This window comes from Diceros bicornis, chromosome 21 (assembly GCF_020826845.1).
Source record: "Diceros bicornis minor isolate mBicDic1 chromosome 21, mDicBic1.mat.cur, whole genome shotgun sequence".
Lineage (NCBI taxonomy): Eukaryota > Metazoa > Chordata > Mammalia > Perissodactyla > Rhinocerotidae > Diceros > Diceros bicornis.
This window is the reverse complement of record NC_080760.1, coordinates 55,793,426-55,806,466: the sequence shown is the minus strand read 5'-3', so window position 1 is coordinate 55,806,466 and position 13,041 is coordinate 55,793,426. Positions and strand designations below refer to the sequence as shown.

The 13,041-nt window shown below is 61.8% G+C and overlaps 1 protein-coding gene across 1 annotated transcript; it reads right to left on the bottom strand.

Annotated features, from left to right (window-relative positions):
- Positions 1-7,321: 7,321 nt before the first annotated feature.
- On the bottom strand, positions 7,322-12,113 carry LY6E (lymphocyte antigen 6 family member E). The gene is given in 6 exon segments (XM_058565038.1): positions 7,322-8,120; positions 8,123-8,202; positions 8,204-8,267; positions 8,354-8,473; positions 8,859-8,965; positions 11,881-12,113. Coding segments are annotated over 6 exon segments (609 nt in total). The 5' UTR covers positions 12,048-12,113; the 3' UTR covers positions 7,322-8,049.
- Positions 12,114-13,041: the final 928 nt, after the last annotated feature.

Sequence of the window (13,041 nt, the reverse complement as noted above, 5' to 3'; positions counted from 1 at the left end):
AATCCCTCCCCACCTTCAGAGTCAGGCAGAGGCAGTGTCTCAATCAAGCTCCCAGCAGAAACAGATGACCACCCAATTGGGCAAAACAGGAGAGAGTGTCCGGGAGGGCCATTTGGAGAGGAGTGGGCAGGACGTAGGGAAACCACAGACACGTGCTGAGCCCCCCAGGGCTGGCCACAGGGTCACCTGCTACCCAGCACCCAGGCTGAAAAAGGGGCAAGAGGGGCGCTCGGGGGCGCTGCTCCAGAGAGGTGACGGCAGGTGGAGGGACATGGACTGGCCCAGGGGCCCTGCGGGAGGGATCCGGCGGGTAAACACTGAACTGCTCTCTCCTCCTGATCTCCGATCTCCGCTGGGCTCATGGTCGCCCTGAACCTAGGTTTCTCATGTTTGGGGGATAAGTAGGCCCAGCCAGTGGCTCTCCCTTGGGTTTCCCCCCAGCTGCGGTCAGACGGTGGCGGCAGCCTTCTTCACTCCCCGTCTGCGTCACTGACCTCCTGCCCTGGCACCCACCAGCCCCTCCTCTCTGAGCCCCCTGCCCCCCAAATCGATTTCTGTTGCTGCCTCATTAAAGGCTCCCGTCTCCCCACCTCGCCTTTTAACACTGACAGCAGCTTCGGGGGCTCCAGAAGAAACTACCAAGGTGACAACTTGGGGCTCTGTGAGAGGGGAGTGAAGCCGCTCGGCACGTCACAAAGAGCGGTCATCAGGACATTGGACAGCAGAGCGACCCCACTCAGGGCTGCCTGCTGGCTCGGCCCCTCAGATCCGACTGTCCTGGGTCTACTGCGGTCAGGTCTCTGCTGGCCCGGGCGCTGGCCGGAGCGGCCGTGTCACTCCTGGGTCTCCCGCTCTGCCCTCTGCCCCACCGTCAGGAGCCGTCCTCCATCCTGTTACCCTGGAGGAAACCGCGAACAGTCAGAGGTCAAGGGAAGGTGAAGTTTATTTCGTCCAGTGACCGTCTGCAGAACTGGGCGGCACCGACCCAAGGCGGTCTGGAGCGGGGGTCCCGAAGGAGAGGGGCAGCAGGAGGACCATACAGGCTGAAACCGCAGGGTGCTGGTGGCAGTCCAAATCCCGTAGTGACCGTTGTGGACAACAGGGTCTGCAGATGTGGTCTGGCGGTCTAACCGCTGGTGTCAGTCCTTGTTCATCTTAACTAGCACATTAGGAGTGCTCCTGAGAGGTGGGCTGCAGCATGTCACAGTCAGGGATCAGTGGTTACGCATAGGTCGCTCAGGTTTCCCTGTCTCCCGTGAAACTGACCCGGGGTCAACAGAAGAGTTCAGGCCTCAGTGAGAGAGTCCGTCTTCTCTTACAACATTTAACAATGCCTCCTCAGCCCGGGCACCCAGCACCCAGCATGGACGCTCCATGCTCTCAGAGCCGCTCACACTCCTGCCTGTTTGCAGGTGGTGTCTTCTCCCACCCTCACTCCCAGCCCTGAGACCCCAGGGACCACTCTGAGTCTCCGATTGGGAGCCCTCCAGGGACCAGGCCCTGCTTTATCCAGCGGAGCCCCAAGGGTGCTGCTCGAGGGCTCTGTCCTCTCCTCCCAGACGGCCCTCCCTCCTTCTGTCCAGCTCGGAGGTCCATGGTTACTGTGGTCCACCCCGTGTGGCCCACCTGGCCTGTTTCCTGGGTCTTCAGATGTTTCCTGGGGGCACAGTGTGGGTGTGGTGTGGATGTGGATGGGGAGCTCAGGAAGCCAGGGATGGAGAGGGAGTGGACAAGACGGAATATGGGCTGAGCCCCCTTGAGGGAGCCCCGGTGCCATCCCCCTTGCGTAGAACCGGGTCCACTTCCTGACTTTCTGCTTGTCTGTCCCTGTGGGAGAGCGCGAGGCTCCTGGCTGGGGTCTTAGAGGCTGGATGGCCCTGTGCAGGCCCCTCCTGGGTGCCGTCTGCATGGGTCCTGCTGGCCATGGGCTCAGCTACAGACCCTCCTCCAAGGACAGGGCGTGCCTGGCCAAGGGCAGGACGTCAGAGTCTCTTGGCTGCTTTTTCTCTCGGCTTCTCCACCCTGGGCTCAGGCCCTGAGCGCCAGGAAACTGAAACTCAGAGGCTGCCCCAGCCCCTCCTCGCATGAGTCAGTGTGGAAACATGTCCCCCCACAGAGCCCCGGGCCAGCCCCTCCTCCCTCACTGGAGCTGCTCCCTCTCCCGCCCTCCCGGGACACTGGAGCCTCCGGAGGAGGAGGAGGAGGAGGAGGGGGAGGAGGAGGAGGAGGAGGGGGAGGAGGAGGAGGAGGAGGAGGAGGGGGAGGAGGAGGAGGAGGAGGGGGAGGAGGGGGAGGAGGGAGGGGGGGGAGGAGGGGGGGAGGAGGGGGGAGGGGGCGGGCGCCTTGCTCTGAGCCCTGGTCCTTCTGCAGCGGCTGAGCCCAAGGGAAGGGGTCAGCCTCTAGTCCCAGAGCGACACGGTGATGGAGACAAAGGTCTTCCGCCACATGGATGACCTTACACTAGCAGGAAGGTTCCTTGTTAAAAACAGGGAACCTGGGAACCGTGAACATATTGGGGTGGGGCCCCTCGAAATGGGAGGAGCCAAGTTCTCTCAGCCCTGGAGGTCCCTGATAGCGTCGCAGCGGGAGGGGGAGGGGCCCGGAAAGGAGCAGAGCTAAGGCGTCCGGGCTCTCTGGGGGCCAAGGGGGAGCAGAATCTGTCACCCCAACATCTGCCTCCTTGGCATAAGGATTATTTTAGCCTGCTTATTTTTAAGAAACAGCAGACACAGGAGAAGCTCTAAGTAGCAGTTACCCTTTTGTGAGGGAAATTTCTGTTAAAAGGGAAATCACGTTTCCGGGAGTCGCCCTCTCTGTACCCGGACGAGGAGGAGGACTCTAACCTCTAGAAACTTACCAGTGCAGAAGGCAGGTCTTCAGCCTGCACAACAGCCCTGCCCTTGCTCATGGCGCTTTTCCTGGTCACCTCCCCTAAACTGAAGCCCCACCCCCCCCACCACATCTTCCTTTGTCTTTAGGTGGGGATGGTTTTCAAGGGGATGGTTTGTGCCGTTTCTGGGAGTTACTCAGTTTTCCTGGGTCTCTCCCATGTATACAGGAGCTAGACTTGTCATTCAACTTCCATTTGTTTTTCTCCTGTTAATGTCATTTATTACAGCAAGGGAGTCTCAGCCAAGGACCTAGAAGGGTGGAGGGACAATTAGTTTTCTCCCCCACAGGGACCCTTTGCCCTGCCCCCTGCTCTTGGTTCTGGAGGACCCTCAGAGGAGGGCAGGGAGGAGGAGGGCCTGGGGGCTCACACTCACAGTACGACCTGGGTCACCCTCATCCTCAGGCTCCCTCCTCATGCCAGGGGTGGCCCTCTTTATGGCCCCACAGGGACCACAGTTCTCACCAGGCCCTGGGAGGTGGAGGGCTGAGGCCCCAAGGATAAATGGACCACTGGGTGGTGGTGCAAGCGGTTAAGTGTGCGCGCTTCGCTGCAGCGGCCCGGGGTTCGCCGGTTTGGATCCCGGGCGCGCACCGACACACCGCTTGGCAAGCCATGCTGTGGCGGCATCCCATATAAAGTGGAGGAAGGTGGGCATAGATGTTATCCCAGGGCCAGTCTTCCTCAGCAAAAAAGAGGAGGATTGGCAGATGTTAGCTCAGGGCCGATCTTCCTCAAAAATAAATAAATAAATGGACCACTGGGTACTCGAATCTGAGACTCAGGACCCCACTCAAGGGAGCGCGAGGCTGCCTTCTGAGAGCTGGGGGCAGGCCCAGCCTGGGGGAGCTGGCCGGGGGCCTGGGCTGGGCGCCTGGGCTGAGCCCTGGGGGAAGGGGTGCACAAGGAGGGCAGGGTGGGGAGCCCAGGTATGTGTGGGGTCTCTGCCCTTAGAGGCACAGGGAGGATACTGAGACAGGGTCCCACCCAGCACCTGATGGAAGCGCAGGGGCGGCAAGGTTGAAAGCCCTCTGTCTCCAGTGGGCGGGAGCTAGGCTGTTGGCAATCCTGGGGGAAGGGCTGTAAATTAATAGGGAGAGATTCAGCCCCTACCCTTGCCAGGGTTTGACTCTGGTGTCTCCCCAGGCTCGGAGACCCCCAGGCTCCCCGACCCTCACTGGCCCTGGATCCTGGGCCACTAAGGTCTAGGGATAAGTGGTTGCTGGTGAGGTGGGGATCCCAGTGAGATAGGGGGTGGGGACGTGAAGGAGTGTGGTGGAGACCCTCAGGATACCTACCTGTTTCTGATCCCAGTGGGACCCTGCCAATCCCTCTGGGCAGAGGTGGCCAAGGGCCCCTCCCCACCCCCACCGTCTAGGCCTTAATATGAAAAGGGGGCCAGTGCAGGTGGAGCGATTGGAACTCACCCTCCAGCCTCTGAAGGGTGCCCCACCCCCAGCCCAGGCCCGGAGGTCTACCAGTGTCCCAAGTCCTGGACCCGGGCCAGTGCACACTGTCCCTCCCATGGTCACTGGGACTGTCAGTGTGGGACCTGGAGCGTGGAGGGGCACACGGGGGGCTGGCGGCACTCCCGCAGGTGGGGTCTGGGCGCTCTGCCGTGAGCACCCCTGGCCTGGTGTGAAAGCTGGGCCCGGGCAGAGCTCTGGGACCCCCGCCTGGCCGATCCCAGGCGCAGTTGGGCTCTGGCAGGTGCCTGCTCTTCTTGGCTGCCTCAGTGTCCCCAGTGGCTTCTCGGGTTCCCTGGAGGAGGGGGAAGAGGAGGGGGTCCGGGGGGTGGGTCAGAGTGGCTCAGGGGGGCCCTCGGCATTGGTGTCCCCTCAAGAAGGTCAGCTATGTGAGAAGGGGTGGGCTTTTTCTGTTTATCACAAGGAAGGGCCCTGGTGCTGTTCCACAGGAGGCTCCTGAAAAAGCCGGTGGGCGGCCTGAGTTGAGGACTGGAAAGCTGCAAGTGCTGTGCCTGGAAGAGGACCTCTGTGAGGGGTGTGCGCAGCCCGGGCCCACCCGCTCTGGCTGCTGTGAACGCCGCCCCCCCCCCCCCCCCCCGCCTGCTGGTTACAGGGACAGGGGCAGATGGTTAGTGCACATAGGCGTCAGCCCCCGGGGCCAGCGGGTTCAGATGGGAGAGGGACCGGCCTGGGAGCCGTAGGTGAGGGGGCAGGCCAGACATGATGGAGCTGAATTTGGCTACATACAGAGACATGGGGGCTTCACCCAGCACCTGGATGCTGAGACTGGGGAGTCCGACGACTCCTGGCCAGAGTGTGCCCGGGCCAGCCAGCAGAGCACCTGGCACCTCACTGCAGCCAGGGCAGATGCCAGGCACAGACCACGAGAAGTGCTTTCCTTTATTTTGCCCCTCCTCTCTCTCTTCCCGTATCCCGCACCCCTCCCCTCCCTCCCTGGCCTCCCCTAGGCTGCAGGAAATGGAAACTCAGAGCTCTAGGCTCCTCCTCCCCCCCCCCCCCCGCCCCCACCTCCTTCTGTTCTAGCACAGCCTGCTCCTCCCAGCCTGCCACCTCCCCAGGGAGGGGCAGCAGGAACCAGGCGGGACCACCAGCCACCCCCAGGAGCTCAGGCCTGCCTGAGGGGACTTTGCCCTCCAATTCAAAGCACAAGGAACGCCCCCAGGAGGTCAAGGCTGCCTCTGACCCCAGCCCTAAGGGGACTTTGTCCTCCAACCCAAAGTAGAGGGAATGCTGGGCCCGAGGGTCACAGACTCAGTGGGGCAAGTGGCTGTAACTCTCCGAGCCTGTTTCCACTTCTGACAAGTGGGCATAACCATACCCATCTCTCAGTGAGGTTGCAGGAAGAGGAATAACAAATCAGACTAATGTCACCTGAAAATAGCAGGTGCCCAGAGGTGGAGGCCTGGGTTAGTTTCAGCAGAATGAGCATGCAATGCGCAGCGTCCCCTCGCCTGACCCTGCCGCCTTGATTCACGGGTCTCAGTCCCTTTAGCAAAGTAGCTTGTGATTTATTTTGAGTGCGGAATGCAGCGAATGTTTTACGTGGGGACGAGAACTCCTCAAAGAAGCGTCATCCGGGCCCACAGTTACCAGCGTTCCTGGGGCACGTTCAGATTTCATCCCCTTGAATTCTTTTCCTTGCTTTTGTTTTAATGCTGGTCTGATGCGCTCAAGTGACTTACAATTTCACTTCCCACTGAGTCCCCACCAGGCTGCTCTGATGTGCTTCCGGGGATCCTTCCACAAGGTGTTGGCTGTGCCTGCGTTGTCTCCTTCCCATTGTCGTTGTCCCTGCCCCACCGGGTCACCCTGATTTCCCGGAGCGGACCCCTCCTCCTGCCCAGCTTGTCTGGGGGCCCTCCCTCCCGTGGGCTCCATCATGGCCTTGGTGCTTGGCCACGTGCATGGCTGGCTGTCCCAGTTTTGGTGGCGATGAGGACACTGCCTTCGTGCGCTTGACAGTGCCTGCCCTGATCTCAGGGACCACAGGAGATGGGCCAGAATCTTGAGCCCCTACTGTGACTACCATCCCACCCCACAGGACAGTGTTCCTCGGACCCTGGACACAGGCACGTCAGGGCTTCTGGCTAGCCTGGGACAACCCGGGTGGGGAGGCGAAGGGACCCAGACCTGCCACATTCCTTCCTGCCATCTGGGAGGCCTGGCAGAGTCCTGAGGAATTGATCCATCTCCATGGAGCGCCTTGCTTCAGTCGTTCACTGCCCCTTGTTTTCTGCCCACCAGCCCAATCAGAGAAGCCCCTTGCTGCCAAGTGACACTTCACTGACTGCAGGGCCCCGCCTTCCTCGGTCCTTGCACAAACCACAATGAGCTTGCAAAGGGGAAATGAGCACGCACAGGGACGGCTGGGGAGAGGCACCCCTGCTCTCCGGCCAGGGTCTGAGACCTTCTCCAGGGGATCCCCCCCCAACTCCTCCCATAGGCCCCTGGGACGCATGTCTTGCTCACCCACTCGCTGAGCTCCTGCCGTGGCCAAGCTTTGTGCCCTCCTCAGCCCGCCGGGCCCAGGCATCCCGCTCCCCGAGTCCCAGAGCCCTGGAGTGGTGCCTGTCCTACGTGCATGCCCCTGCCGAAGCCCATTCCTCCCTCCTAGGGTCCTGCCTTCCAGATGCAGGCGGACCTCCTTCCCGGCTTCCCAACCTCCCAGGCCAGTCCTGTCCTGAGGATGAACTTCCCACATGGCCCTGCCAGGCCAGGGGCAGGAGAAAGTGCAGAACATGAGGTGGAGGTTCCCTTCTAGGCTGTGGACTTAGGGAACCCCTCTCCCCCATTGCCCAAGTGGGCCTCAGTGTGGGGCGCTGCCATGGGGATCCCCGACCCCTCCACACTGGGGGCTCCGGATCCCTGCCGTGGCCTACCACATAGCAGGGCCCTGCTGGGAAGGGGGCTCCCAGGCGGGTGGGCCACACAATCACAGCCAGAACAGGAACATCTGTGTTTATTTGAGGCACCAAAGCAGCAGGAGGGCTCCACTGTGGGAGCAGAGGGTGCGGGGGCCACAGCAGGATCTGGGAGTGGGAGCCGATTCCTGGGTCCAGCAGCCTAGACCTGGAAGCAGTGGAACCCGTTCCCCACAAGACTGCCCTTGAAGTGAGTGAAGTGTGGGGGACGGAAATGCCAGAGAAAAGGGGCTCTGGTGTTGGAGCTCTCCCAGCTGCTACAGCTGGACTCCTGACACTTCCCCCACCTCCCCGAAACATGACCCGACACGGCCACACACACACACACCTGTCCACACAGCTGAGCGTGCCCGCTCACCCACGACCACAGCACGCTCCCTCTTCTGAGAGGCAGCAGCACGAAACACATCATCCGCACCGTCTGGGGCAGACAGGAAGGGGCCTGGGGCTTAGGTGCCCCTCCCAGTGTCCCCGGGACTCAGTTCCGACTCCGGGACCCTCAGGCTCCAGGGGGACCTTCATCTCTTCCCAGGTTTCCCGAGGAAGGTGACATCATTGCCCGGAAGTGAGGGCAGCTGGCAGGTATAGATGCGGGGGCAGGCGTGACTGTGGGGACTGAGGGCAGAGGGGGAGGAGTCAGGCAGGGTGAGGAGTTGGAGGAGGAGGCTCTGATATCCTTTTGGGGTCTGAGAAAGGCTGGGCTCTGCTTCCTGAACTTTGGGAGTCCGGGCTGGGCACAGGGTCCCAGCGGTCAGGGGCCAAGCCGCAGCAGAGCCGACAGCAGGCTGAGCAGGAGCCCGAGGCCCAGCATGGTGGCGCTGGCCGCAGCCCACCGGCTGCGCTGATGTTGCACAGGAAGCTCTGGCAGCAGTGGACGCCCACGGACGCCACGCCGAGATTGACACTTGGGGCCCAGGCAGATCGGGGAGCAGCCCTTGTTCAGGGAGTAGCCAAGATCCACCACGTTACCTGCGCAGGAAAACGAGTTGTGAGCAGAAAGGCAGACAGCCGGGCAGGGGCAGGGGGAAGCTGGGCCGCCCGGCGCCCGCACTCACCGATGCCCGCTGCGGCCGCCATGGTCACGCAGTAGTTGTCCGAGTCGGAGCAGATGGTCGGCTTCAGGCAGTACCAATTGCTGTTCTGATTGATGCATGAGAAGCACATCAGGGAGTGGGCTGCAGAAGGAGGGGACATGCTGGTGACACCGTCTCACCCACAGGGATGCCTTCCAGCATCTCTCACCGGCCCCCCCCCCAGGGATGCCTTCCAGCATCTCTCACCCCTGCATACTCCCAGACATTTATTGAGCAACTATTGTAAGCGAGGCCCCACGAAAAGATAATGACACCAGGGCTCCAGTGACATTCAAATGCATGGCGACAACAGTGTGTCGCAGGGTTGAGGCTTCCAGTGGGAGCAGGAGGGAGGAGCGATCGTTGGCTGGGGGAGAGAGGCCTATTAGGTTGCATAGAGTAGGTCACATGGGAACTGGCCTGAAGGATCCCGGGGGAGGAGAGGAGGGCCGGGCCTCCCGAAGGCCTGGGGCCCAAGGGCTCTCACCTCGCTCCACACCCAGGAGGGCGATCAGCAGCACCAGCAGGAAGACCTTCATCCTGGAGGGCAGGCGTCCCGTCTGGGGTCTCAGAGCCAAAGAAGCCGGGTCTGCTCTGCAGCGAGACAGCTGGTTGGAGGGCCGCCGGGCTGCCCACCCACACGCAGTGCCAGGCCCTGGGGCCGGGACTTGCCAGCTTCCAGCAGCTGGGCAAGAACACAGAGGATCTTTCTGGCCCATTCCTAACCTGCCCGCACTCAGCGCAGACTCCTTCAGTGGAGACCCCTCCCAGGCCTGTGGCGCTTGCTGCTGTGGGAAGAGGGCACTAGAGGCCAGAGGAGGGAACTCATTATTGTTCTGACAATCACAGAGAAAGGAGGTGTGAGGCCGAGGAAGTGGCCCCTTCCGTGGTCCTGGGGGTGGGGGGATAATATTAGCTAACCTGCATCCAGAACTTTCCATGTGCCAGCTCGGTGCCTGGCATGGGGACCCAGGCTGGGCTGGGGCATGAAGCACATGTGCCTGAGCACTAGCCTTGGCAGCATCTGTGCTGGGAGGGCGACGGGCGCTTCCCATTCTGTGTGTTTTTTAACGCTGAAGACAAGGACCCCATAAGTATCTGCTAGTCCCCCATTTTGTGGCTGGGAAACAGGCTCAATGAGACGAAGTGGGGTACACCTAGTCACACCAGCAGGAATGGACACAGGTGAGCCCCAGCTGGTGGGTGTGAGTCGACAGGGCTGCTCTGTGCCCTGCACCAGGACCCTTCCTTGGGCAGAGGCCTATGGCAGTGGGTGGAGACAGCACTTGGAATGGGGCCAGCTGGGGTTCTGGTTCTGGTTTGGTAGGAGGCCCGGTGTGGGAGGATGAGTCCACTGCCTTCTGCTGGGGACACCATGGGGGGGGGCAGGGGCACTCCAGGCCTGGGAGGAAGGAGAAGGCCAGAGAGAGAAGGGACTTTGGGAGGGGCTGGCTGCAGACCTCTCGGGCCCAGCCCCGGGCCTGCGCTGAGGTCTCAGGTGGGGAGCAGGAGCCGCAGATGCTCAAGAACAGTGCTAAGCCCGGTTGGGGCCTGTTCCCCGTATCCAGGCCGTCGAGGAAGAAGGAGCCTCCATTTCCTCCTCTGTAAAGTGAGGTTTTGGGTGGAGGAGCCCTGAGCTGTCCTCAAGCAAGCCCTGGCATGCATGGCCACAGGCACAGCCAGAGTCTTCACTGCCCACTGCCAGGCACCCAACCAAGCAGGCCCTGTTGGCTGAGCTGAGGCACTGGCCAGAGTGGACGGACATTACTAGGGTCGAGGGGACTGATGCTTCCCGGATGGGCAGAGGGAGCCCTGATGGGAGCCAGTGGGCTGCGGGGGCAGCGCCATCCGGGACCCAGACTGCGCACTCCTCCCCCAGGCTCAGGTGGCTGATTTCCGGGAAAGCCGGAACCCAGTGACCCCAGGCCAGCAAGAGGTAGGAGCCTCTCCTGTCCCCCCAGGGCTGGGAAGGGACCAGGTGGCCCACCGCAGGGGACCTGGGCTCCTCAGCACCTCATATGCTTGCATAATCTATGCCAAACAGGGAGCTTTCACCTCTCTCCTGAGGGCCCCTGTCCCCAGGGGGATCCACCAGGGGAGTTAGCGCTCCCCTTCCTGCCGGCCCGCCGAGATCGCAGCCCCTCCTCAAGGCAGGAAGGCTGCCCCTCCCCAGTCTCCACGTGAGGATCACGGGGAACCCAGGGTTGGGTGATGGGCCCCCAGTGTCTGCGCAGCCCTGGGCCACCCGGCCAGGGAAGGCGTCTGGCGGCGGTCTCCGCCCGCTCCCGCCCCAGATCTTCGGAAATATTCGGAAGGGCTGGGAGGCTGGGGGCTGGGGCTGGAGGCTCAGCCTCCTGGGGCCCGGCCCACCGCAACCCCCGACTCCAGGCCTCCCCTAGACCTCTCCTTGCCTCCCCCGGCGCCCCCTCGCTCGCCCCCTACCTCGCCCTGGGGGGCGCCTTCCGCCGTCCCCCCGCCACTCACCGCCAGGGGGACGCAGGTCCACGGCCTCGCCGACCCGCCGGAGCCCGCGGCAGCCCCACGCTTCCAGGCCTGCCGACCGAGCGCAGATGGCTGGGCGGGCGGGGGCGTATCATGGGGCGGAGCCGGGGTGGGGCGAGCCCGGGGGCGGAGTCGGGAGCGCGCTCGGGGGCGGGGCCTCACCCCGCCGCCCATCCCGGCCCTGCCCACCCTGCCGACCCGAAGATGCAGGCCCCGCGGGCCCTCTCCTCCGGCGCACGGATCCCCGATCCTCCTCCTCCTCCCTTTTCCCCTCCTCCCCCCTTCCCCTCCTCCCCCCTTCCTCCTCCTCCGGCTAGCCGGTCCTCCTCGACCCCCGCGGGCGGTGACGTCGCGGCGCCTGGCGAGGCTGGGCAGGTGTGTGGGGGTAGGGCTCCCGCGTGGTCCGAGGCCCATAGGTGCCAGCTGCGTTTGGGGCTGAGCAGCGGGGAGGGAATGCGTCCGCGGAGGCAGATGGAGCAATGTTGGAACCCCTTCTGCAGGTGGGGTGGGCGTTCCCGACGGCGGACCGGCTGCGGGCGGTGAGGAGGCAGGGACCCTCAGCCCGGGCTCTCTGAGGCCGTCGGCTCCCGGCTGAGGTGTGAGCTCTCCCATGGGTGGGGGAGCGGGTGGCGACAGGACCTACTTAGGGGGCTGGAGGAGGGGGACTCTGGTTTCTGGGGCTTCCGAGGCAGCGGTTTGGGCCACAGTGATCCCCAGCGGGAGGTCTGGCAGTCTGAGGGCAGCGCTGCCTCCTATGTGCCTCCCCCGACCTGGGCCAAGACCCTCAGCCCAGGGTGGACTCAAGAGCCTCCTGTGTGTGCCCCAGCCCCCTGCCCAGTCTGAGGCCAGGGTTCCTCTTGCAAAGCCAGCCTGACCTGACCCTCCCAGCGCAGAACCTGGAGGCCCCGTTAGAACAGAGTCGGGCATCCTTAGCCTGACATCAGGCTCTTTCGTGTGTTCTATCCCCCATTAAGTGCCTTTCCCTTCAACGAATATTAGCAGCGCACCTGCTGCGTGCAGCCTGCAGCACCACACCCTGCTTCTGCTTCTCGCAGTGGGGAAGGAGATCAGTGCGCAGCCTGCGGGGAGGTGGAGGTGCCAGGTGGGCCAGGGCTGCCGGGCAGAGGGTCTTCCTCTCCCGGGCCTCCGCCTCCGCCTCCGTGGGCGGTTCCATCCTCTTCCTGCAGAGCCCTCCCTTGGGGTTGCTGAGTCTCCGCCACCTGTTTGTCCCAGACAGTCACACTTCACACTTCTAAAGCGCAGTTCCTGTTGACAAGAGATTTTCACTTCCTGAGCTATATGGGGTAACTATAAGGGTTCAAAACTGATTGGTTTAAACTAAAAAGCCTGACTTATAGCCTATCAAACGTACATTGTACGTCTGCGTAACCATTAAAGAATGCACTCTTTTAAGGTAAGAATGCACACTTCCCCTCCTACACCCTATTGGTAATGCGCTATTGGTAACGCCCAGGTTAGTCCCTTTCCTGACGTTACCGTCACATTGACCTGCTAATTTGCAACTGAATACCTCTGAAATTTTGACAAAAATGAATCCTGGGTGTGTTTAATGTATGTTCTTTGTTGTAAAAAGATGTAAGACTGTACTGAAAACCATGCTCCGGAACGCTTTCTAAGGCCTTCCCGGGTTATAATCCTCATTCTGGCTCAAGTAAACTCACTTTATTTTGCCTATCTATAGAATGGTCATTGGTCATTTTGCGTCAACACTGTTGTGAGCTGTTGCCTCTGTTACTTTCTCTCAGCCTTGGGCTGCAGTGATGGTGGGGGAGGCCCCAGGGGAAGGGGCTTCTTAACTAGACACAGGGGGAGGGGAGACAAGGAGAAGGGGGCTGAGGCAGGATGGCAGGGTGGCCGGGATGGAGCTGGGTGGGGAGAGGGACCCTGTAGCAGGGGACCAGTCACATGGGCAAGGTCTAGGGGTACATTCGGTACCATGTGAGCGTGCATGGGTGTGTGAGTGAGCCTGCGTGACTCTGCATGTGTGGGAGATCAAAATTTGGCTACCTCAAAATATCTCTTTACCTTGATTATTTTCTCTGAAAGAAACTGTAACCTTCCCCCAAATTTATGCCTAAAAGTGACAGACTGGGAGGGATCTTGCTAAGGCCATTCTTTTCAAAGTTCTGTTTACCAAAACATTTACA